Source organism: Schistocerca piceifrons, chromosome 3 (genome assembly GCF_021461385.2).
Source record: "Schistocerca piceifrons isolate TAMUIC-IGC-003096 chromosome 3, iqSchPice1.1, whole genome shotgun sequence".
Taxonomy (NCBI): domain Eukaryota; kingdom Metazoa; phylum Arthropoda; class Insecta; order Orthoptera; family Acrididae; genus Schistocerca; species Schistocerca piceifrons.
The window spans coordinates 194,574,187-194,600,354 of record NC_060140.1 but is presented as its reverse complement, the minus strand read 5'-3'; the positions used below and the strand labels follow the sequence as shown (position 1 = coordinate 194,600,354).

The following is a 26,168-nucleotide window of genomic DNA, read 5'->3' as shown; positions in this document are numbered from 1 at the left end:
GGAAGTGCCACGTGGACAATAAATAGTTTGGACAAGAAGAGAATACAAGAATTTGAAATATAGTGCTACACAAGAATGTTGAAGCTTGATGGGTAGATCACATAACTAATGAGGAGGTACTGAATAGAATTGGCGAGAAGAGAAATTTGTGGAACAATATGACTAGAAGAAGGGATCTGTTGGTAGGACACATTCTGCGACATCAAGGGATCACCAATTTGGTGCTGGAGGGAAGTGTGGCAGGTAACAATCTTAGATGGAGACCAAGAGATGAATACAGTAAGCAGATTCAGAAGGATATGGGTTGCAGTAGTTACTTGAAGATGAAGGGGCTTGCACAGGGTAGAATAGCACAAAGAGCTGCATCAAACCAGTCTTAGGGACTGAAGACCACAAGAACAGCAACACTCTTCCCTCCATAACCAAATCGACACCTCTCAGGATGTGTGCTATCACATTATACCTTCTTTTAGTTTTCTGTAAATTTTCCTGTTCCTCATTTCAGTCCAGCACCTCTTCATTAGTTATCCAAAGTACCAGTCTAAACTTCATCACTCTTCTGTAGCAATGCAGTGTAGCAATGCATTTCAAACACTTTTGTTCTCTTGTCATTTGGGATATTTCTCATTATGTTTCACTTCCGTATACAGACACTTCAGACAATCACTTTCAGCACACACACACACACACACACACACACACACACACACACACACACACACACACACACACACACACATATATATGTGCGTATGAGTGCATGTGCTTGCGGGCACACACACACATACATACAACCAAAACATGCGCCCCTACAGCTTCAGCAGCATTTTAAGTCACAATAGCACAGTAGGGGTATATCTGTTAAAAGATCATAAACTCAAAAGATAGCATGGTTTTTTTTGTTGTGTTAAATAAGTGTGTCCATCAAACAGTTGAAACTGCCATTACTGCATATTCAAACAAAGGAAACTCCATGTAGGAATATCAACAATGTAGGAAAAGATAGATTGCCACTTACCCTAAAAATGACACATTAAGTTGCAGACAGGCACAACAAAAAGACAATTATACAGAAAGCTTTCAGCCATATCCAGCTGCCTGAGCCATTCTGCCCTGAGTTGGCAGTCCTGTGTGCATGAGGTGATTGTTCATGTGTATGAATAGCATGTGTTTCTCTTTTGCTGAAGAAGGCTGTGGCTGAAAGCTTGTATAAGTGTCTTTTAATTGTGCCTGTCTACAACTTAATGTGTCATCTTTAGGATAAGTAGCAATTTATCTTTTCCTATGATACTGATAATTCTTTTTATTTGGTATCAACAAACAGTATACATCTTACACATTTAATGGTCGTAAACAATTTTTTTTTCATTGTATTGGAAAGCTATTACCTTAGAAAAAACTTAAATTTTTGCAGTTATATTACACAGTAACTACTTAGAACATACTTCGAGTATACGCAAATATATGAATCCTTAGTTCTTTCAATTTCACTGTGAGCACTTTGTGAAACATTATTATGAGAAAAAAAGAAAAAGAAACACTCATTTCATAAATGATGTATATATGTAACTTAGGTTTCAAGCTCTTATCCCATGATCTACAACTACTTACTCAGATATTGTTGTGCATAATGATAGATGTGTAAACAGCAGATAATCCTCAAAGAAACTATTTGCTTATTATTAATATACAAAATAATATATTCATAATTTTAGAACACTATTACACCTAAATAGATGGCGCACAGTTTTATATGTTTTACTATAAAGCAAGTTAAAAGCTTTGCATCAGTTTGAAATCTTATTAAGATATGACTTAATACAAGGGTAAGTCAAATATTATCCACAAAGTAGTCATAAAATTTTATTGTAATAAAATAGGAAACTTACAAATACATTGTTTTTCAACTTAATCTTCTTGCACTGTAATGCACTTGGTTCATTGTTGTACAAGCTTCCTGATGCCCTCATAAAAAAAAGGTTCTCGGTTGAGCTGCAAGCCAGGAATGCACCACTTCTTTCACTGCTTTGCCTGCGGCAAATTGACAGCCCCTTAATGCCTGTTTGAGTGGACCAAACTAGTGATATTCAGAAGGGCCAAGATTTTGACTACATGGAGGATGATCCAGTACTTCAGATATGAGTTTCTGGAGGGTTTCAGCAGTGTGGGCAGCAGTATGTGGACAGGCATTGTCATGCAATAACATAACACCTTTTGACAGCAATCCTCAGCATTTGCTTTGTGTTGCAGGCTTTAGCCTGGCAGTAAGCATCTCACTGTAATGTACACTGTTGTGACCTTTCCCCATAATGTTACAGTACTGGACCTTGTGCATCCCAAAAAACTGTAAGCATCAGTTTTGCTGTGGATGGTTGGGCCTTGAAGTTTTTCTTGCATGGCAAATTTGGATGTTTTCATTCCATACTCTGCCATTTACTCTCTGGCTTGTAATGATGGGTCCATGTTTCATCAACAGTAATGATCCTACCTAAGAAGTTGTCCCCTTTGTTACTGTAGCAGTCAAAACGTTTTTTTGCAGATGTCCAAGTGTGTTTGCTTATGCAACTGTGTGAGTTGTTTTGGGACCCATCTTGCACAAACTTTATGAAACCCAAGTCTGCTGTGGATGATTTTCTAGGCAGAACCATGACTAATTTGCAGGCAATGTGCCACTTTGTCAATAGTTATTCGTCTGTCTGCGAGAATCATTTCATGTGAATGCTCAATGGCTTCTTCATTTGTGGCAGTAAATGGTCATCTGGCTCCTTCATCATGCATAACACTTGTGCAACCATTTTGAAATTTTTAAATCCATTCATAGACACTTCGTTGTAGGAAAACACTGTTCCCCTTCTGAACCAAAAGTCTTTGATGAATTTCGGCCCCTGATACTCCTCTTCTTTAGTGCCAATAGGAAGTGGAGTAGCCATGATTAACAGTATGGCAGTGATAATGAAACTAACCTAGCAGCTTGAAAATTGCAAAGATATAACAACAAATAAACAAAGCAGTGCCATCAATGTAAAATGATAATACTACCAAAATAAACAAAAATATAACTAAATTGCGAATAATAATTGACTTACCCTTGTATTTGTGTAGCTTTCTCCAGACAAAGAATACATAACTCTATAAACTCTCCAAGATTCTTAGGTATTTTATTAGTACTGTCTGCCAGCTCTTTAATATAAAACATGAACAGTAAATGTTCCAACACACTTCCCTGGGAATGCCTGAAGGTACTTCCACATCTTTCAGTAACTTTCCACCAGAGCCTATACTAAAATACTGTTCAAGCATGTGTGACCTGTATCAGATAAGATTAACAGAGAATACTAAATGTATACAAAGAACAGCAACACAGTCACAGATTTGCTTGCTCTATAGGAGAGCACCATGGCAAAGCTGGGAGGTGATAAATGTTGTAGTGTCAAAATACCTGTATAAAGTTATTAACATTTTTGTTTGTTGTTAATGAATTAATTGTCTTTTCCAGTTCACTTTCTTTAGTTTAGGTTAGTTTATTGAGCACCCGTTTTATCATGTACAATGATATGGGATTTGTCATATGTTACATACAGAAAAAATATGAATAACAACATATTATGTAAAAACTATCAGTGAATAATCTGAATTAAATATATGGGCAAAACAATTATAGCTTACATGATATAAATTTGTAACAATATAGGACACAAATAAGTTACATATATTCTGTGTATAATGGACAGCAACAAGAAACAATGATTATAACACTCTATATTGACAGATTAATTAATTTTTGTGTGTACATAAAAGAGTCTACCCCACAACACTAGTTTGTATATGAGTAACTTATAAGATAGGTGAAGGCACGCTATCTTTCTGAAGAATTCATATATTCACTAACACTGTAAAAACTATTACTGATTAACATTCTTTTGAGTTCACTTTTAAAACTGCTCAGCTGCTGAATCCTTTTTATTTTTAAGGGAAGAGCACTATAGAGAATTTTTGGGTGGTATATTGCACTCTTGTTGTATTGGGCTTTCTTATGCACTTCTCTGTGAAATTCATTACTCTGTCTTGTTGTATAGTCATGGAACTCACTGTTTAAAGAAGAAAACTGGGGGTGAGACTTCAGAAAGCATATACTTTCATAGATGTAAATGGATGGAAGAGTCATGATTTTATATTCCTTGAAAATTTCCCTACATGGATCTCTAGGTGCAGCTCCTTTTATGATTCTTATTGCTCGTTTTTGAATAATAAAGGAGCGTTTTGCCTGACTTGAATTGCCCCAAAATATGACACCATATCGCAAAAGACTATGCATAAATGCATAATATGTACACAATACTGTTTGATCACTGCAGCAATTTTTGAGCATTCTAAATACATAGCAACATTTACTTAACTTTTTATTGAGCACGTCTATATGCTTGTCCCATTTTAGATGCTCATCTAACCAAATTCCTAAGAATTTTGTATTTGGCGTTTGTAGTATATTCTGTTGGCCTAGCTTCACAGTTATATTGGGCTTCATATTATTTGAAACATGTCTGTAATTCATCCATAATGTTTTCCCCTCATTCACAAATAAACTGTTGTCCCTGAACCACTTACTTGCTTCAACTGCTGTTGTTTCAATTTTGCTGTTAAGATCAGTCTCATTCTGAGCTTTAATAAAGAGACTTGTATCATCAGCAAAAAGTACACAATCAGCTTGTGTTAAATAGTTTGGCAAGTCATTTATAAAGATCAAGAACAACAGGGGTCCCAACACCGATCCTTGGGGCACCCCATAACTAACTTCCTTATAACCAGAAAAGTATGACTTTCCATCATGAACTATTTCTACTTTCTGGGATCTGCCAGATAAATATGACTTAAACCATGCATGAGCAGTACCACGGAGTCCATAGCAACTAAGTTTTTCGAGCAGTAGTTTATGATCAATAACGTCAAAAGCCTTTGATAAATCTAAAAAGACCCCACAATTTACTTCATTATTATCAATGGAATTTAGGACGAGTTTTAGAAAGTTGTATATAGCTGTTTCAGTTGATCTATTCTTTCGAAAGCCATTTTGTTCATCGACCAATATTCCACTTTTTTTTAGGAAAGTAGAGAGTCTTCCATACATTACTCTTTCTATAATTTTTGAAAAACAAGATAACATTGATAAAGGCCTGTAGTTTTTTACATCATAATGATCCCCATTTTTGTATAATGGTTTTATAATTGATTGTTTCAGCTTTCTAGGGAAAGTGCCAGTACTGAAAGATGCATTAATTATATCTACAAGAAGAGGAGAAATATATCTGCTGTGTTTAATGATTTTGTCTGGAATGCCATCGGTGCCACAGGATAATTTATTTTTTAGTTTGCTGATGGCATTCTCTACCTCATGTACTGTTACAGGATACAAAAACATAGTTTCAGAATTCAATGTGATGTTATGACTGATGTCTGTACTACTTTGGGTTTGTATGAGGTTTTGAACTACACTTGTAAAATGACAGTTGAATATATTGGCAATTTGTAATGGATCATTTATAGTTTTGTCCTCAGTTTTAATAACAATGTTGTTTCTTACTTTGCTTCTTCCTAAGTTACTATTGATCACTTTCCAAACTGATTTCATTTTTTTGTTGCCATTATTTCTACTGGTATATGAATCATTATTTAACTTTATTGCTGCAGTGATTACTTTCTTGTATAATTTCCTATAACACTTAACACGTTGTTTAGGTCATACATGAAATTATTTAGATTTTGATCACTGTATCACATATAGCTGGTGGAGCTCACACAATCAATGGGTTCACTGTGGTCTAATTAGCCAAAGTCTGTGATTTTTTCCGTAGAGTCAACACTACCTGCTTGGATAAGAAAGCTAGCAACTTTTACAAATTATTATTTGTGGGCAGTTTCTCCAAAAAAATTAAGATTTCCACATATTAATAAACTTTTGGTGTTTTGACAAGGTTTTACTAGGAAAGAAATCAAGTTTCTGAGAAAAATAGAAAATTTGCCATTAACATACCTATATAAAATGATATAGATACAAGGTGTACAACTTTGCTTCCACCACTTTCTCCCCAACATTTGAGGCTTTAATGAAACAAATTGGTTACACAAGTATCATTCAAAGTATTTTCCATCACTGGCCACTACTTTCTCCCTTCTTTTGGGCAATATACAAATCCCGCGTCAAAAAAATTGTTCATCTTCTGAAGCGATCCACGAATCGATCCAATTTGTGACTTCTTCATGAGATTGGAAGTGTTGCTCAGCCAGGCCATGCACCATTGATCTAAGCAGGTAATAGAGGGAGCAATGTCTGGAGAATATGGAGGGTGGGGTATGACTTTCCATTTTAACTTTTCCAAGTACGTTTTGACCTCTTTTGCAATCTGGAGTCAAGCGTTGTCATGCTGCAAAACCACTTTATCGTGCCTCTCACTTTATTGCAGCCATTTGTCTTTAAATGCTCTGCTCAGACACATTAATTGTGTTTGACAACGAGTACCTGTGATTGTTTCACTTGGTTTTAACACCTCATAGTACACAACACCAAGCTGGTCCCATCACATGCAGAGCATGATCTGCGAGCTGTGAATATTTGGTTTGGCCATCAATGTGGAAGCATGACCAGGATATCCCCAGGATTTTTTGCATTTAGGATTATTGTAATGAAGGCATTTTTCGTCCCTGGTCACAATGCAATGCAGAAATTCCTTCCGTTTTTGCCTCTGAAGCAACTGTTCACAAACACACAAATGCTGTTCAACATATTTTGGTTTCAGCTCACACAGGACCCAAGTTCCTTCTTTCTGAATCATGCCCATAGCCTTGAGTCATTTTGAAATGGCTTTCTGTGTCACTCCCACTAATCATGCCAATTCTTCTTGAGTTTGATGCGAGTCTTCACTCAGCAATGTCTCCAACTCTGCATCTTCAAAAACATTCCCTCTTCCACGACTATGACAGTGTACGATGTTAAAATCACCATTCTTGAAGCGTTGAAACCACTAACAACATGTTCTTTCACTAATAACATCCTCACCATAGCAGGTGACATTCCAGAACTGTAATGTATTTCTCCGATTCAGTTAAGAAAGGAGCAAAGAGATTACCAAATGACTAACCGTAAGTAATATCTTCAGTGGCTTCAGTATTTAATTGTAGGGTGAAAGCCTTCAATTCTCTCTTACGTTAAACACAGCTTATGCAGAAAAATTACCCTGTGGTTAAGTCAGGAATTTTCATGATTCTTGTTTTTAATTACAATAGTACGTTAACTAAAAACGATAATGTGTTGTGGTTTTCATCTAGTTATCTAGGGAGTATATAGTGTGAGATTTGCAGTGTAATATTTCATTCTGCTTAAAAATTTAATGACATTCGAAGCTGTATTGCACCTCTCCTCATCTCTTTTATGTGTGAACTGCAGCTGGCCACTTCACTGCAAGCTAGCTGTACCAGCTGACCGGCCAGTGGTGTCCGAGTTAAATGCACTGGTAAAGCTGTTGCCTCGTATCATCACTAAGGCGATGTGCGTGTAATGCACAGTGCAATATGTGCCCTTATTATTGTACTTGACAGTACTCGAGACAGCTTGGCTGCAGTCCCACGTGAAACAGAAATTCAATGAGGTTCCAGCAAATGCGGAAGAATACATAGTCTAATAATTACATCAGGTTTATTCTTATGATGAATAGTTTATAGGTACTATGAGTAGAGGTAGTAACATACTACCAATCCTGTCGTAGGTGAGGTCATGTCTCTGTATTCTGGTTTTGAAAATTAAGCTCATTTGGCAATTACTTAGGAAAACAAGCCCAATTATGATATATTAGAGCTATGTCAGGTAATTGGGCTCTGGTCAAGCCAGTTAAATTAACGAAAATATCCAGAATATCCTATAAAGATGATAGCTTCAGCCTGAACATCTTCAGTATCTTCACTGGATAAAAACATTTTGATGAAGCAACAGACATATTCATTATGACAGTACCAGGCATAAAACTTAAGCAAAGCCTGGAAAGGAAAATGTGATGGGGACCAAATGGGATTATTGCTATATAATAGTCTTGGGAGGAGAATGTCAGAACTAGTGTGAACTTTATGGCTAAATATTACCAGATAAAGATGGTGTTCAAGACAGGGTCTGAGCTCTGAGAGGTCACCTGTGATCTATACTCTTGTGGAAGATCTTGGCATAATTGATCATATAATTATAGTTTAGGATGCAAATAACTGTTTGAACAAAGCCTAAATTGCTAAATTGAGGATGGCAGCAGACAAATACTTGAGAAAACTTATTGCACTGATTTGAAGATTATATTTTTGCTTGGGTGGTATGACAAGCCTTGGATAAACTTCCCTATGGAACATGTCTACAGATCTTGAGAAGCTACATTCTGTCTGATATGGAAAACGTAAATATCAGTGGTTATAAACTAGCTGCACATATGAGTAGAGAGAATAAGGTGGGAGGAGGAGTTGCCACATATGTCAAAAGTTATCACTGTGTAAAAAGCTTAGATACAAAAAAGTTTTGTCTAGAGCAACATATAGAAGCATATTACTGTCAACTTAAACTGAAGGAGGGCTCTTTTATAATTGTAACAGTATATAGGTCCCCTTCAGGAAACTTTCATTTATTCCTGGATAACTTGGATGACTTATTGTGCTATCTGTCAGATAGGGGAAAGCAAATTATTATTTGTGGGGACTTCAATGTTGATTCACTGAAAGATTGTAATAGAAAGAATGACCTGGAAATCTTGCTCGGTTCTTTCAATTTGACATCTGTCATTAATTTTCCTACTCGGGTAGTGAAGGACGGCAGCACATTGATAGATAACACTTTTATAGACCAAGATAGGTTTAAAAACATAAATTCTTGTCCTGTTGAGAATGGGCTTTCTGATCATGATGCTCAGCTAGTTACAGTATATGTCATAGCTCCATTCAGTAATTCAAAACTATCCTCCAAAGTTGTGCGTTCAGTTAATGACTCAACAATTAGAAATTTCAGAGAAAATCTTCAGCAGTTAGACTGGTGTGAGGTGTACAAGGAACCCAATGCTAATTTAAAATATAACTTATTTCATGATACACTTGTAAGAGAATTTGAAAACTGTTTCCCCAAGAAAGTAGTTAAATCTAATTATAAGAAACTATGCCAAAAACCTTGGCTTACTAAAGGAATAAAAATATCTTGTAACCACAAAAGGGTACTGTATTTAACAACAAGAAAGAGTAATGACCCAGAAACAGCCAAATATTATAAAAACTACTGTGCTACATTAAGAAAGGTTATTAAAAAGTCCAGAAACATGTGCATCATGTCTGAGATTAATACCTCTGATAACAAAATCAAAACAATTTGGAATATCGTTACAAGGGAGACAGGACAACCAAGAGTACAGGATGACGGCCTCACCATCAAAGCGAATGGAAACTTGATATACTGCAAGTTGGAAGTCGAAAACATTTTGAATAATCATTTTTTAAATGTTGTAGAGAAAATAGGATCTAAATGTTCATTAGAAGAAGCAAGGCAGTTAATGGAAGAGGCCTTACCCACACCATTTGATACAACTGAAATTCCACCCACCTCTCCATCTGAAATTAGGAAGATAATAAACTCTCTCAAGAATAAAAGCTGACATGGGGTTGATGGCATTTCCAGCAGGATAATCAAAGCTTGTTCCCAAGAAATAAGTGGGATTCTGAGCCACATATGTAATAGCTCTCTGAAGCAGGGTATTTTCCCAGATAGACTGAAGTATGCCATTGTTATACCACTGCATAAAAGAAGGGGTCACGTCTGATGTCAACAACTACCGCCCAATCTCTCTTCTGACTGCCTTATCCAAAATTCTTGAAAAAGTAATGTATTGTAGAGTAGCTTCACACCTTTGTAAAAATAAAGTTTTAACAAAATGTCAGTTTGTTTTCCAGAAGGGTTTTTCAATGGAAAATGTTATATATACTTTCACTAATGAAATATTAAATGCTCTGAGTAACCGGAAGTCACCCATTGGGATTTTTTGTGGTCTATCAAGGCTTTTGATTGTGTAAATCATGGAATACTTCTAGATAAGCTCAAGTACTGTGGTATGAATCGGACAGTGCTCAAATGGTTTAAATCATACCTAACGGGAAGAGTGCAGAAAATTAAAATAAACAGTTCACATAATATGCAAAAAACTGGTGATTTCTCAAACTGGAGAACAATCAAGAATGGGGTGCCGCAAGGTTCATTCTTGGGTCTTCTGCTGTTCTTAATATATATTAATGACTTGCCATTCTATATTCACGAAGATGCAAAGCTGGTACTTTTTGCCGATGATACAAGTATAGCTATCACACCCAACAGACAAGAATGAACTGGTGAAATTGTAAACGATGTTTTTCAGAAAATCATTAAGTGGTTCTTTGCAAATGGGCTCTCAAACTTTGATAAAACACAGTATATACAGTTCCACACAGTAAATGGAATGACCCCATTAATAAATATAGACTTCGATCAGAAATCGGTAGCTAAGGTAGAATATTCAAAATTTCTAGGTGTATGCATTGATGAGGGGTTGAACTGGAAAAAACACACTGAGGATCTGCTGAAACGTTTGAGTTCAGCTACTTATGCTATTAGGGTCATTGCAAATTTTGGTAATATACATCTGAGTAAATTAGCTTACCATGCCTATTTTCATTCTCTGCTTTCATATGGCATCATATTCTGGGGTAACTCATCATTGATTAAAAGAGTGTTCATTGCACAAAAGCATGTAATCAGAATAATTGCTGGAGCTCATCCAAGATCATCCTGCAGATAATTATTTAAAGAGCTAGAAATCTTCACTGTAGCCTCACAATATATATATTCACTTATGAATTTTGTTATTAACAATCCAAATGAATTCAAAAGTAATAGCAGTGTACATGGCTACAACACTAGGAGAAAGGATGATCTTCACTACTCTAGGTTAAATCTAACTTTGGCTCAGAAGGGGGTAAATTATGCTGCCACAAAAGTCTTTGGTCACTTACCTAATAGCATCAAAAGTCTGACAGATAGCCATATAGCATTTAAAAGGAAATTAAAAGAATTTCTTAATGGCAACTCCTTCTACTCATTAGATGAATTTTTGAATGTAGTAAGTGGGTAATTCCCCAACCTAAAGAAGAAGAAGAAAAAAAAAAAAAAGGTATCTATGGAACAAGTACTAGTCTAATCTAATCTAATCTAAAGTGATGGGTGTTCACGAATGGTTGTGACTGATACATTACCTGTCACTTCCTTGCAGAATGCCATTGCCTGCAACTGAATGCTTCTGTTAAGAGGGAACTTGCATGTCTAATTGTAAGCAGCGTCCAGTCTCACCAAAGTAATACCCAATCTATCTCAATAATTTCCAGTGACTTCAATAGGTATTTTTAAGTTAAATTTTTCTGAAATACAGAGCTGCAAAATAAATGTAGATACAATTGAAATAGCCACTAACAAAGCACAATATTTCATTTTGCACAAATCTCATAATTTAAAAGATCGCTCATGTATAAGGAGTACTGAAATGAAAACAGGACAGATGGGAAGAAAAGCAAGTAAACTTTTTATTATTCCAAAAGTAACTGCCATAACTGTTAATGCTTTTATCCCACAGTGAGACAAGATAATCAATGCCTTCATGGGAAAATCTTTTTGTTTGCCTATGGAACCATGGTTGTATCCATGGTGAGCACCTCTTTGTCCAAAGCAAATTGATAGCCACAAATATCTTTCTTCCATGCTCTGAAAATATGGAAATCACCTAGGAAGGGATCAGGACTGTATGGAGGGTGTGTAAGGGTTTCCCAGTGAAATGTCTGCAACGTAGTTTTAAAGGCATCATTCTGTTGGAGGAAAATGCCCGCCCACATGTTGCCAATATTGTTTTGGTTACACTGCAGAAGCTTTGCTGGGAGTCCCTCACACATCCTCTGTACCATCCTGACCCCTCCCTATGTGATTTCTATATGTTTGAAGCCCTGGATAAAGACATTCATGACTATCAATTTACTTTGGACAAAGAAGTGCGTACCTGGCTTCAGTCATGGTTCTGTAGGCAACCCCAAATATTTTTCCATGAGGGTATTGACTATCTTGTCTCACAGACTATTGTTAATCCAGAGTCTGGGCTCTGAGATGCCACCTGTGGTCTAGGCCCTTTGACCTAGGTAAAGATGATCATATAATTATAGTTGGGTGTGTAGGTAACAGTTTGAACTACAGCTTAAGTTACTTAACTGAGGATTGAGATAGGTATATTAACAGATATAGTGATTACTTTTGAAGTAATAAACTATTTACTTAGTTTTTTTCTATCTGTCTTGTTTTCATTTGACTGCCCCTTATAATATCTCCCATGAAAACATAAGAAGCCAGAGAAACAAGAACAATGATCTCCTACTATCAACACTGGCACATAATGGGGCAAATGGAATACCAGCTAATGTGAAATGCTTCAGTTGGAAATCAATGAAATTGAACATAGAGCCCACTTCTAGAGGTAAACAAGCTAACAGCAGAATGAAATTTTCACTCTACAGCGGACTGTAGGCTGATATGAAACTTCCTGGCAGATTAAAACTGTGTGCCAGACCGAGACTCAAACTCAGGACCTTTGCCTTTCGCAGGCAAGTGCTCTACCAACTGAGCTACCCAATCATGACTCATGCCCAGTCCTCGCAGCTTTAATTCCGCCAGTACCTTATCTCCTACCTTCCAAACTTCACAGGAGAGCTCAGGGTAGCTCAGTTGGTAGAGCACTTGCCCGCAATAGGCAAAGGTCCTGAGTTCGAGTTTCGGTCCGGCACACAGTTTTAATCTGCCAGGAAGTTTCATATCAGTGCACACTCCACTGTAGAGTGAAAATTTCATTCTAGAAACATCCCCCAGGCTGTGGCTAAGCCATGTCTCCGCAATATCCTTTCTTCCAGGAGTGCTAGTTCTGCAAGGTTTGCAGGAGAGCTTCTGTGAAGTTTGGAAGGTAGGAGATGAGGTACTCGCGGAATTAAAGCTGTGAGGACGGGGAATGAGTCGTGCTTGGGTAGCTCAGTTGGTAGAGCACTTGCCCGTGAAAGGCAAAGGTCCCGAGTTCGAGTCTCAGTCCGGCACACAGTTTTAATCTGCCAGGAAGTTTCAAGCTAACAGTAATGTATGAGTGTAAGAGTTGTGAGAAATAAGTGGGAGTGTCTATACACTGAAAAAATTTAATTAATTTCTGAATGAAATTGAACATAGAGCCTACTTCTAGATGTAAACAAGCTAACAGTAATGTATGAGTGTAAGAGTTGTGAGAAATAAGTGGGAGTGTCTATACACTGAAAAAGTTTAGTTAATTCCTGGGCTCTACAAGTTAGTGAATATTGTGTTAAAAATACCTTTGGATTCTGTCTGGTAAGGAGTAGAATTGTAGCAAATTGATTTTTTTCTGTCTTGCTATGTGTCACCCTCCAAGTCCCCCCCCCCCCCCCCCCCAAAAAAAAAAATCTCCTTGCAAAGTCTAGCCTCTCTCTCTCTCTCTCTCTCTCTCTCTCTCTCTGTGTGTGTGTGTGTGTGTGTGTGTGTGTGTGTGTGTGTGTGTGTGTGTTTGTTTGTTTGCATTCTATATTGGATTTGAAAGCAGCCTTCATAGTAATCCTCAATCATTTTATACTGATCCATAAAATATTGTTTAAATGCCATCTTCTGTACAATTAATGTCCCAATTTATAAAGTTTTTTTTCCAAATAAATTAGTTATAAGTACATCCCTAAATCCTAATTATTGTGAAAATTTGAATGCTTAATTTACTTTTACAGACAGGGGAACATCCTGAAGGAGAAGAAATTGAAATGCAGCAGGCAGGATAGGTTATCTTGCATGTGCCTCCATAACTTGGCATGCTGAGTACTATTGTCAAAGTGGGAATGATAGTTGAACATACGAAGCTCTATTATGGTATTATAATTAACTGTTTTTATGAATTATCATTTATTTATGCACTTACGTCATGCAAGCATTTTTGTACCTGGCTACTAGTTTTCATAATTAGTCAAGACCATTTGTCATGTTTTTATGATCACTTTGAGAGTGACAGAGTTGTACAGAGAAAGAATCACTAACTTTGTACATTAACTGCCTGTATTTTATGCTAATAAATTCATTTGGCTGCTATTAGTATTATGCACCATATTCTGTGAATTGCAGCATGACTGAGAATATTTATGAATTTGAAACAATTCAAGGAGTACATTAGTCAAGACAAGTTTGTACATTAACTGTCTGTATTTTATGCCAGTAATTACACAAATGCTGAACCAACCTGAAATATTATCATCTGTAAGAATGGAATGAAATGAAAACCTTAAAATATACCCACTGGGAAGATGATCAGCTTACCAGTTTCATAGAAACTTATTGTATGATATTTCTAAGACAAAAACCAGTCAATAACTAATGGAAAGGGACTTACATATACCTTTCCTTTGAAATTTTCTGGTAGAAAATATTATGTTTCATTGTGTAATTTTTGTATAAAATATGTGGCAGCTAATAAATTCATTTGGCTGTTATTAGTATTATACATGATATTCTGTGAATTGCAGCATGACTGAAAATATTTATGAATTTGAAACTATTCAAGAAGTATCTTAGTCAAGACAAGCAACTGAATTTAAATTCTAAGTATTAACTGGCATCATTGGTGGTTCTGTACATGGAATATGAAGACAAGGCACTTCCTTTCATTTTTACACATTTAAAATAGTTACAAATGTACGTTATTTGCTTATGGTGCTATTATTTAGTGCTAATGTGTACTTCACCTGGAAGTTGAGAAGAAAAAAAAATATATCTGTTTACTATAAGTATGGAGTTTTCTTTCTAATGGGCTTTGTACAGATTTCTTCAATCACGATCTTGAATTATTTAGATCTTCTTTTATGAAGATTCTGTCTGTCTCTCTCTCTCTCTCTCTCTCTCTCTCTCTCTCTCTCTCTCTCTGTGTGTGTGTGTGTGTGTGTGTGTGTGTGTGTGTGTGTGTCTTGAAATCTGGAAATGTGAAATTGTAATCAGTATTTTGCATGTATTATTATATCTAGTTTATCCTTCTGTAACCAGTAGTGTCTAATACTAACACTAACCTTTAAGAATAGAAAATTATATAGTTGTGTTAACAGTATGTTGCTGGCAACGTACGTAAGTATCTTTCACCAGCTCATGTCACATCTGCAAACATCACATCCTACAAATGAAATGTTCTTGAGTATAATGACTTACCCTATAAACATATATGCAGGTGTAGTTTACACTTTAGTTAAGATGTTATTACTGATTAATCTATGATCAAGGGTGTCAAATCTAAATTGCAAAATTTGCTATTGCATGAAGACATTGTTGGTCAATACAAGTTTTGAAATGCAACATCCTGATGGCAAATACTCAACATAATTTTATTAAAGGCAAAAATTCTCATCATAAATGGTATATCCTCTGGAGGATTGTCTTCAGGTTTCTGGTTAATGAAAACAGAACAAGTACATCCCAGTCAGACCTTTAGTTTTTCTGTTTGCGGTTATGTCCCACTAGTCCACAGGTGTATGTGCAGAAATGAAAATGCTATATGGACATTTCTTTGGTTAAAACTAGTGATTAAGAACTGGAAAAATCTTAAAAACAAATTGTAATAGAAGTGAAACAGCAGTAAAATAAGATACCAGTATGCTAAAAACAAGTTAGCAATATGTTTGAATATACACCATCATAATTTGGAATTAAATATAATAATAATTTATCATGGTTTGAATCTGCACTGTAGAAAATCTTACAAGGTGCATGATACAAGGGAAAATTCACCAAAATGATAAGCATATTAACTAAAAACCTCCATTTTCCTGCCTCTCCCTCCCCCCTCCCCACCCCCTCCATCTGAGGCTTTTATGGCAGCCTCATGATAATTTAAAGATAAGATATCATTTGGAAATTTGTCAAATTTACACAGTTGTTTTAGAAATTTGCTTTTATTTAATAATATATGTATTTGATGATTCATATGTTATTGTAGTTGTGTATAATACTTCTATTCTGAGCACATATAAATGTTTATCTACTCTTTATTAGATTAGATTAGATTAGATTAGATTAATACTAGTTCCATGGATCAGGAATACGATATTTAGTAATGAAGTGGAACGAGTCAAATTTTCCAATACATGACATAATTAAGTTAATTTAACAACATACTTAAGTTAATATAACAACTTTTTTATTTTTTGTGTTTTTTTATTTTTTCTATTTTTTATTTTTTTATGAATACTTAATGCTTAGTAAATACTTGTCATGTTATTAAATGTATGTATCAATACTGTTTAATAAAATGTAGAAATATATACCAATCCTAGGTAGGTCAACCTTTCTCAGTTCTGTTGCAATACATTGTGAGATACCACTTTATGCTTGTAGTTGTAATGAGCAGTGCCAATAGAAAAGTACAAAGCATTCATTTTTCAACAAATGAAAAATTAGTGAGTCAGAGGGAAAATCTTCAAACTCCACTAAATCAGTTATGTGGTTGCATGCATTGTCAACATAGTCCAATGATAAATCTTCTCACATGATAAGCTGTTGTGGTATCATCTTGTTGCAATGTTTCAATGAGTTTTGTAGCACTCACATTAAGGCAAAGATTTTGCCTGAAGATGATGGGTACAAAACTCATTGAAATATTGTGGCAAGACAATGCTGCCTCTCAGCTAATAACCCAAGAAGATTTTATCATCTACTAAGTGACATTTGTCTTCCCACTGCAGCTCATTGGAAGTGACTTGCACCCTTCAACAACACAGATAGCCATACAGTATGTGCATCCATATTAGATAAGTGTCTATTGAGAAGTTAGAATAGATTTGATTCCTGAAGTGGAACAGGAGCCCTTTTGATAGGAGCAGGGGAAACAGCCTGGATGATGGACTGATATGCCTTCTAATGTTAGCTAATGTGGCCTTGCTGCATTCATACTGTCAATGACTGCAAGCAAGGTGCAACTACAGCTGTTATTTTTCCTGAGGGCATGCAGGTCTACTGTGTGGCTTAATGATGATGGCATCCACTTGGGTAAAATATTCCAGAGATGAAACAAGGCTTATTTGTATCTTACAACTGATAATACTCAAAAGGAAGTTGTCAACAAGAAAAACAAAACTGTCTTTCTATGGGCCAGAGCATGGGATGTTAGATCCAGTCATTGGGTAGGTAGATTAGATGATTTAAAAAGGGAAATGGAAAGGCTGAAGTTAGATATAATGGGAATAAGTAAAGTGCAGTTGAAGGAAGAATAGGAATTCTGGTCATGTGAGTTAAGGTTATATATAAAATTAGAGTAATAGAGGAGTGGGCGCAATAATGAATTAGAAAATAGAAATTCAGGTAGCCCGCTATAAACAACGTAGTGAACACATTACTATAGCCAAGGTAGACACAAAGCCAAGACCCACCACAGTAATATAAATATAAATGTTTACTAACTAGCTTGTTAATTATCAGGTTACTTTTTCCACAGATCATATTTGTGGATACATTTTTTCTATAAAAATGAATAATTATTTCTATTCATCAGTTCTTTTATGGTACAGAAGGACTCATTAAGGAAAAAATATTATTAACCTGTTCTTGTCAATATCTCTGTTACTCTCTAATTCAGATGGTTGTTGATAGCAACTTACATAAGTGAATAAATGTATTATGAGACTGTGGTTAATATTCTCATTTGCTTTAAAAGAAAAAATAAATTTATTCTATTTATTAAGGAAGAAGAAAACTTAATTTTGATGGGAGAGTGGAATTTGATGGTAGAAAAATGAAGAGAAAGAAACCTAGCAGAACATGGATGTTGGGAAAGGAGTGTAAGGGGCAGGCACTACACATAATGTAGCACAGAGCGGATTTAATCATTTCAAACAATGGGTTTAAAAATAATGAAGAAGTTTCTATATCTGGAAGAGACCTTTCAACACTGGAAGCTTTCAGATACATTATATAATAGTAACAAAAAGCTCTCAGAACTACACTTTAAATTGAAATAGTGAAAGTAGCAGAATGTCAAATGGTGATAAAGGCAAGTGACTTATTATTAATACCACACCATTAAAATACACTGTGTCTACAATAACTGGACCTAACTTTCTTTTCGATTATGTACTATAAGTTTCCCGGCTAGCTGTATGGCCTAACTCGCTACTTCCCAAGTGGGAAGGCATGCCAATCCCTGGCACGAATCCGCAGGCAGATTAGTGTTGAGGTCCTGTGTGCCGGCCGGCCTGTGGATGGTTTTTAAGGCAATTTTCCATCTACCTCGGCAAATGTGGGCTGGTTCCCCTCATTCCGCCTCAGTTACACTGTGTCGGTGGTTGCTGTGCAGACATCATTTCCATGTGTGTGCACGGCATAATTTTTCCACCACTCAAACATTTGGGGTTACACTCATGTGATATGAGACATTCCGGGAGGGTGGGTTGTCCACTGGGGGCTGAACCACACACACCACACAATAAACCTGGGTTCGGTGTGGGCCAGCGGTGGGGTTGGTGGACTGCTGTGGCCTGTTGTGTGGCTGTAAACCACTGAGGGCTACAGCAGGAAGAAGCCTCTCCAGCATTTCTAGGTCCCCAGTTTAATACATACATACTACAAGTCTTGTTTGGTTGAACTGGTTCATAATAGCTCCTCAGAGTTTCTTTACATACTTCTGGTTAATGTCAGATGTTTTTTGTTTATCACGTGGAAATCATCTGCCTTTTATCTGGAATGTGAGGCCCAGTGTTAGATGTGTTTTGTTTCTCACATAGAAATCATCTGCCTTTTATCTGGAAAATAAGATCCAGTGTCACAAAACTTCCTTCAGTGATTTCAGAGCTAACAAGATATTCTGAAGGAGGCAGATAATAAGACCTAAAAAGCACTCAAGGTACCACAATAATGAGCAGCAAGCAAATATGCTAATTTGTAGTAGAATCAGCAGTACAGATATTCAGTACAGTTGCTATACATCACACAATTACCGTATAACATGAAAATATGTCAATCAATTATGTAAACATTGTTATGCCAGAAAAACTACAATAATTGATACCTTTGTGTAGACTTCTAAATGTCTTGCTGCTTTGAAGCAAGGAAGTTTCTTGTTTACTATAAACATATACAACTGGAAAGACAATATTTCCATCAGATTTGTGAAAATCGTGTGTAGTCCACAGCCACATATTTGATAAGTATCATTAGTATTCTCCCACATTTACTTCCATAATATATACTCATATACTCGTATGACCTCAATCTTAGGTTCAAAATTATACATCACATTGTATAATTTCCCTTATGTAAATTTTGGAGGAGAATTAATACCAAATTATGTTCTGCAATACAAACTCATGCCTGCATTTATATATGTAATTGTTTGCTAACAATATGTAAAATATTTTTAATTATGGCTACATGAAATTATTTCATTTATGTTTGAGACAGGCTCTATATTACATATAAAAAGTCAATATTTATTTTTTGGTGCACATCTTTTTTATCATTAACTTGACATAAAAAAAAACACAGAAATTATATGTTTCTAATATAGGACCAACAAATGTTTCTTATAACTAGTATACTATTAGTGATATTACTCTTTGATGATGCAAACACATATGAGTGGCTTGTGAAATGCCATTTCAAATATTTATAGTTAAATTCTTAGCCTTTCCATCAGTAATATTTTTTTCTATCCCTTAGTGCTACATTCACCTCTGACAAAGATTTGTATACATAAAAAATGTCAAATTGTACCATAGTTCAGACACCACATTAAACTCACCTTGTCCAGTGGGACCTCACCTCACAAAGCACTGCAAAGTTCAAACCTACTTTCCAGCTGTGAATAGTAAGACAGTGTAAACAAAAAATGAATAGTGATGTCTTCAACGACTAAAGAATGAAAGCATCTTACGTTACCTAAAATTTATCATGAAATTTTACTGTTGACCTGTTTCTCTAACAACAAAAGATAAACTAACAGACAAAAATTACATTCATTTCCTTATGAAATGACAGCACCATTGTCTTTCTTGACTACACTCTCTAGATCAGATACAATTTTCTAAATGAAAAACAGTTACATGGTGTTAGTATTTAAAGGAATTCAATTTCACATGGCTTTTCAGATAGTGTAGTGTACTAAAAATCAACATCCAGTAAGAACTGTAACTTCATTTCCATCGTTGTCTTTGTACTAAAAAGGTTATTACGTGGCAACACTCTTTATATTTGTATTTTGTAGATCTTCTCAGTATAAAACAGACTAATGGAATGGTAACACTTTATACCAACCTAATGGCAGACTCTACAGATGATAGTGGCTTGACACGACCCACTGCCAAAGTTGAAGTGAAGAATACAGTAACTTGCTTGCTGCAGCATAGAAAAGCTATGGGAGTGGAGGTGGTAAATTTTATCATATTTAGTGTTGATGTTTGTTTCAATATTTGATAACTTACAGGTCAATGTCTCTATGCACATTAGAGTAAACAGTACTCACACCCTCCATATTTTGCCTGTCTGGTTCTCATTTTCAATCATCATTCAGTCCTACATCCAGATAATGAAAATCACATGGACAATAATATGTTATAGATAGCTTGTGTAATGCACACATAAATAAATAAATGAAATGCAATATATAACTTACAGTTGTAAGATATTAAAAAAATTCAGACTGGATTATTTCTCACATGAAATCCCCCTCCCAGTTTATAATAAATAATGCTGAAAGATGACATTCTGACAATTACAGAGGTACACAAGTGTTCAAAAAAAGCACACTGGAATGAACAATTACTGATTGTACACTTACATATATGTGAATATTACACTAGAATAAATAAAATGTTTGCTTGTAGCTAGACATGGTGACTTGTCAACATTTTCATTCCAATCAAAGAATTTATTATCTCAATCAACTTATCAGCACTCACCAAAACTGTCCGTTATGTGAAGTAATAATTAATGGAATTCTAAGATAAGATCTTATCCATTCCTTGTGGGTTATCCAACTTATCTCTGTCACAGGATTGTATCAGTGACACTTATGCTCCAATATTTAGAACAGTTTTCTGTAGTGCTACATTGTCTTTTTGGTGATCAAATAAGTAGCCAGAATGGTTTTAAGTAGAATTTTTATCCAGTACCAGCTGCCTCTTGTCTTCTTTAGTTAGTTGTATTTACCTTACACAGGCTAAGTCAGAAAAGAAATCTTTTCTTATAGTGAAAATATACAATATACTGTTGCATCTAACTAAATATTTAAATGGGTTATTGACACATCCATAATGGATATGTTGCTGGAAGTGCTTGAATTATTGATTTGTAAGCCATTTTTTACATTTTATCTAACTGAATGTAATATTCATTGTTAACACATCGAAGAAATAATCATAGCTTTGTGGGCTTACAATATAGTTACTTGGAATGATAGTTCTACACACATATGACCTGTAATCTTAATTTCAGGCTTTTTGCTAGCTTGTAGTAAAACTGTAGATGGTAAAAATGTTTTGGCAGTACCACAAACTGTCTCATTGTACACGGGACAGGAAGTATATGTTTATATGGCTACTGGAGAAAACTTAACGGAGTGCTGGTTTTTGTTTCCAAATAAAACTAAAATTGATCTGCTACAAGAAAATGTAAGTATATGAAGATAATTAATTGAGGATATTACTGTAACACTTGAAATTTTCATTAATTTTGCTTTAATGGTTGTGGTCAATTGATACCAACCATAAGATCTTGGGCAGAATTAGCATCAATATAATTCCTTAATAGAGATGCCCTGTTTCAATCATATTAAATGTTTATTTATGGCAGTTGCCTTTTCTTATGAGCATTCTTTTTAATTCTGTAATAGTTTTCAGTTTACAGAGAATAGATGAAAATGTAAAAGTAAATTTTATTAATAAAGCCATTGTTTTGTATACATACTTGGTTGGGAAAACCTGGACACCACAATATCAGTATACATTTTTTCCATTTTAAGGCTCTGATTACAGAGTTTTTCTATTTTATCATTGTGGTCTTCAGTTGAAAGACTGCTGCTTGTCTCTACAGTAGTCTAGTCTATCCTGTGCAAGTATTTTCGTGTGTGTGTGTGTGTGTGTGTGTGTGTGTGTGTGTGTGTGTGTGTGTGTGTGTGTGCGCGCGCGCATGCGCGCGTGCGCCATCTCCTGTGTCTTTTCTTATATGGATATCTGATAACATATTTGCAATGTGCCACATGATTCAGGATCTGCTGACTACTGAAATGCACTACATGTTTCAGAGTGCTGTAATTTGTCTCTAACACACCCTCAATACAAGCAATAGCATCATAGAAGAGACCTAAGTGTTCTAAGAGTCTTTGCTGCCACTGTATCCTCAACGAATGCATCTCAATATATAAGATTTGTCAGCTGATGTGGCTACTCCATTGTCTCTTCTGTTTCAAAATTTTCCAGTACCTGTGGTATTAGAAAGTAGTGCACTTTGTTCCATTATGCAACATCAACTGTACCAGACCTTTTTGCTCAATGTACAGCCTGTATCAAAATTGTTTGAATTAGTTCAGTAACCTGTTTCACATTTATCCCATGAGCATGTAACTATTAAGATAGAATTTACATCCTGTTAGCCGTGCACAAGTAACTACTCTCAACCATCTACAGAAATGAATCCTTATATGTACCACTCAAACGTAAGCATTTACAAAGTTCACATAAACTGTATTACCATCATACCAATTGAACTCTAAGTCAGTGCTCCCGGCAACATGTTGTAACAAGTAATGTTACACTTGGCATGACATATAGCTGGCAATGCATATGCTTTGATGCCAATAGAAGTATCATGGCACCAATCTTCTTAGTTTCTCTGTAAAACATTTATATTTTGGGTAAAAAATTAAAACCTTTGTTTTTGAATTTTTGCATGTTCTCCACTTCATGATCTATCTCATTTTATTTTGAGGAAACTGTTACGTAGAAAAAAACTGTTTCTTTCACGGAAGATATTCTGACATGCCACCTTAATAATGAACTGGTTCTGTTTTCAATATTACTTGTCATTATTATGATATTTTATAGGTAAGTAAAACATGGAACATATTTTGAAAAGTTGCTGTTAAAAGTGTAGTCACTGGCCAGTTTATGTCTGGTGCATATAAAATGTAGCTAAAATATTGAGATTATTTTAAATCTTGAAAGGAAAGCCATGCCTATTTTGAGTAAGTAAATTGACATATTTTGAGATTTGGACCACGAGAAGCAATGACATGCCACACTTGATGGTATGGCCGCATACTTTATTGAGTTGTGGCTCATGGTTCTGTTTTGTATGTGGTTTATGATGTCAGTTACAGCCACATTAAGAATTATTCTAGTTTTAAAATTGGAGACAGATAATTTTAGATCCAGTAGCAAAGATAGCTATGTACTGTATGTGTCAATTTGTCTTGTCTGCACTAATAGTTTCATTCACAAAACATTCAGTAACTGCTTTTATTCACACATTATCAAACAAATTATGTGTGTTCCACTGAGGAATGAATATGAAATTTGATTTAGCTATTCACATAACTAAAGCATACCATGTTCTGTTCTGGATGTCACCAACTTGATGACACATTCATTGTGAGGTGATTTGAGCCTGTCTCAATCCTGGAAGAAACAAGAAGAAATGTGTCTGCAATAAGAAACAGAGATGCAATGGCTAACTATTTTGTAAATGAGACTGATAAAATGCCTTGACAGAACAGTAAAATCTGGAATGGGGACTTACATAAGGCAGAATATGAGTGATCATATGTATTTTTCTTTACTTGTACAGTGTTGTTGATTTCATTGCCTCCTCTTAATTGTTATTTTCAGTAGTCATATCTATAAATTCTTCTGAAGCATAACAACACAAACTAATCTGCTACTGCTGACTGTTCCTTCCACTATCCAGTAATATGTTTTAGAGGAGTGCTTATTGCACATGGTTTTTTTAATGTTCTATTTTTATCGATATATTTATCACTGTAACTCTCCTACAAGGTATTATGGTTTAATTTATGTTATAAAAAGAAACATATCAATAATGCCACTTGTTCATGAAAGGAGAGGGAGAACACTACCCTCTGTCATGCTTTGTAAGAAATTATAATGTATGCTGCCACTAATATTTCATTTTTATTGTTCATTCGTTAAATCTGTTGTGCATGTTTACAACAAAGTAATTAATTTTGTATTTACACCAACAATGTGTATATCAGACATATTCCCTCCATGTCCAGTTATCAAATAACCACACCTGGAATACTTCATAAATCACACGATTTAAAAATTTCATAGTTATTTGATGCCTTGTCCTTAGTTGCATATTAAAAATAATCATTATCGGATTCTGTCACAACTGCAATTGAAATTGTCTGTTTGCTGGGTTGCGTCAGAAGAAGCATGGCGAAATGTGTCAACATTAAGAGAAATGTTGTAGTTTCTCAAAACTTTGAATGTAAGAGTTTCCTGAAACTTTAACATGCTGCTGATGTCCCACAAATATTCTGCTCTTGTGAACTCTCACTTCATGTGTTTAAAGCCTTTAATATGTATCCCACTTTCCTTTTGGTTGTTTTTCTTGGGACACACTATCATTTGAATAATTGTGGATGAAACATCAAAGGCAGTATGAGAACCTTTGGAGCCTGAGTATTTACACTAAATCTGGATTGATGTATATTTTATGATTTCAGTCCATGCCATGTTAGCTGTTTTTAAATACAAATGGATTTTTTATATCAGTTGACATTAGGGAGTATGACTGCAACAGTATTGGGAGAGTATTAAAAGAAACTCATTTCAGTAAAACATTGTGTGGAAGAGCACTCCAACTACTGAACCTAAACATTTGCTGGAAGAAAGCTATGAATTTCATTTTTTTCCCTGCAGATGAACTTTTCATCTCATAAAACATATAATGAGACTATTTCCTTGTAGACAAATAATTAATGAAACATGAGTGTTTAATTACAAGTTATCCATGGGAAGAAGATCTCTAAAATGAACTTTCGGTACATTAGTATCAAAGATTCAGGTGTTGGATACTTCTTTACATTACAACATGAGTAAAATAAGTGTGGTAGTTCATGTTATTTGTTTGTTTCATAATTATACATATTTATGATAGTTCATATTCTAAATCATCTATGGCACTCAATGTAGACCACACCACTGCAGAATGCACATCAAATTCCAGGAAATCACCAAAACTTATAGTTCTGTCCCACTCCATATTTTCTTTCAAAATGAAAGCCAAAATTTTAAATTTCATGTCTAAGAAACTGTTCACACAGGAGAACTGTGCAAACCTACCATCATTTGATCATCAAACAGGCTCCTGTATGGACACCATAGTAATAAGCATCCTTAGCATAGAGAAACAACTGAAAGAGTTGAAAACCAGTAAGTCACCAGGCTCAGATGGAGTCCCAATTAAGTTTTTCAAAGAGTACTCTACAGTGTTGGCCACTTACCTAGCTTGCATTTACCATGTATCACTTTCCCAGCACAAAACACCACATGACTGGAAAAAAGCGCAAGTGACTCCTGTATATAAAAGAACAGACCTGTAAAATTAGAGACCAATATCCCTAATGTTGGTGTGCTGCAGAAGCCTTGAACTCATTCTCAGTTTCAATGCAATAAATTTTCTTAAGAGGGAGGATCTTTTGTCCATGATTCAGCATGGTTTTGAAAGCATCACTCGTACAACACTCATCTTGCTCTTTACTCAAACTATGGATGAAGGGCAACAGGCAGAATCTAATTTCTAGATTTCTGGAAAGCATTTGACATGTTGCCTGACTGTGGGCTGTTAAAGAAGGTATGAGCATATGGAATAGGTTCACAGATATGTGAGTGGCTTGGAGATTTCTTAAGTTAGAGAACCTAGTATGTTGTCCTTCATGGTGAGTGTTTGTCAGAGACAAAGGTATCGTCAAGAGTTCCTTAGGGAAGTGTGATAAGACCATTATTATTCTCTACATACATAAATGAATAAGCGGACAGGATGGGTAGCAATCTGTGGTTGTTTGCTG

The 26,168-nt window shown here is 35.4% G+C and overlaps 1 protein-coding gene across 1 annotated transcript in view; it reads left to right on the top strand.

Annotated features, from left to right (window-relative positions):
- LOC124787709 overlaps window positions 1–16,125 on the top strand; it is a 169,691-nt gene extending 153,566 nt beyond the window's left edge. Inside the window, exon 10 of the mRNA XM_047254543.1 lies at window positions 13,843–16,125. Coding sequence (XP_047110499.1) covers window positions 13,843–13,893 — 51 coding nt within the window. The 3' untranslated portion in view covers window positions 13,894–16,125. The remainder of the gene's footprint in view (window positions 1–13,842) is intronic.
- Window positions 16,126–26,168: the final 10,043 nt, after the last annotated feature.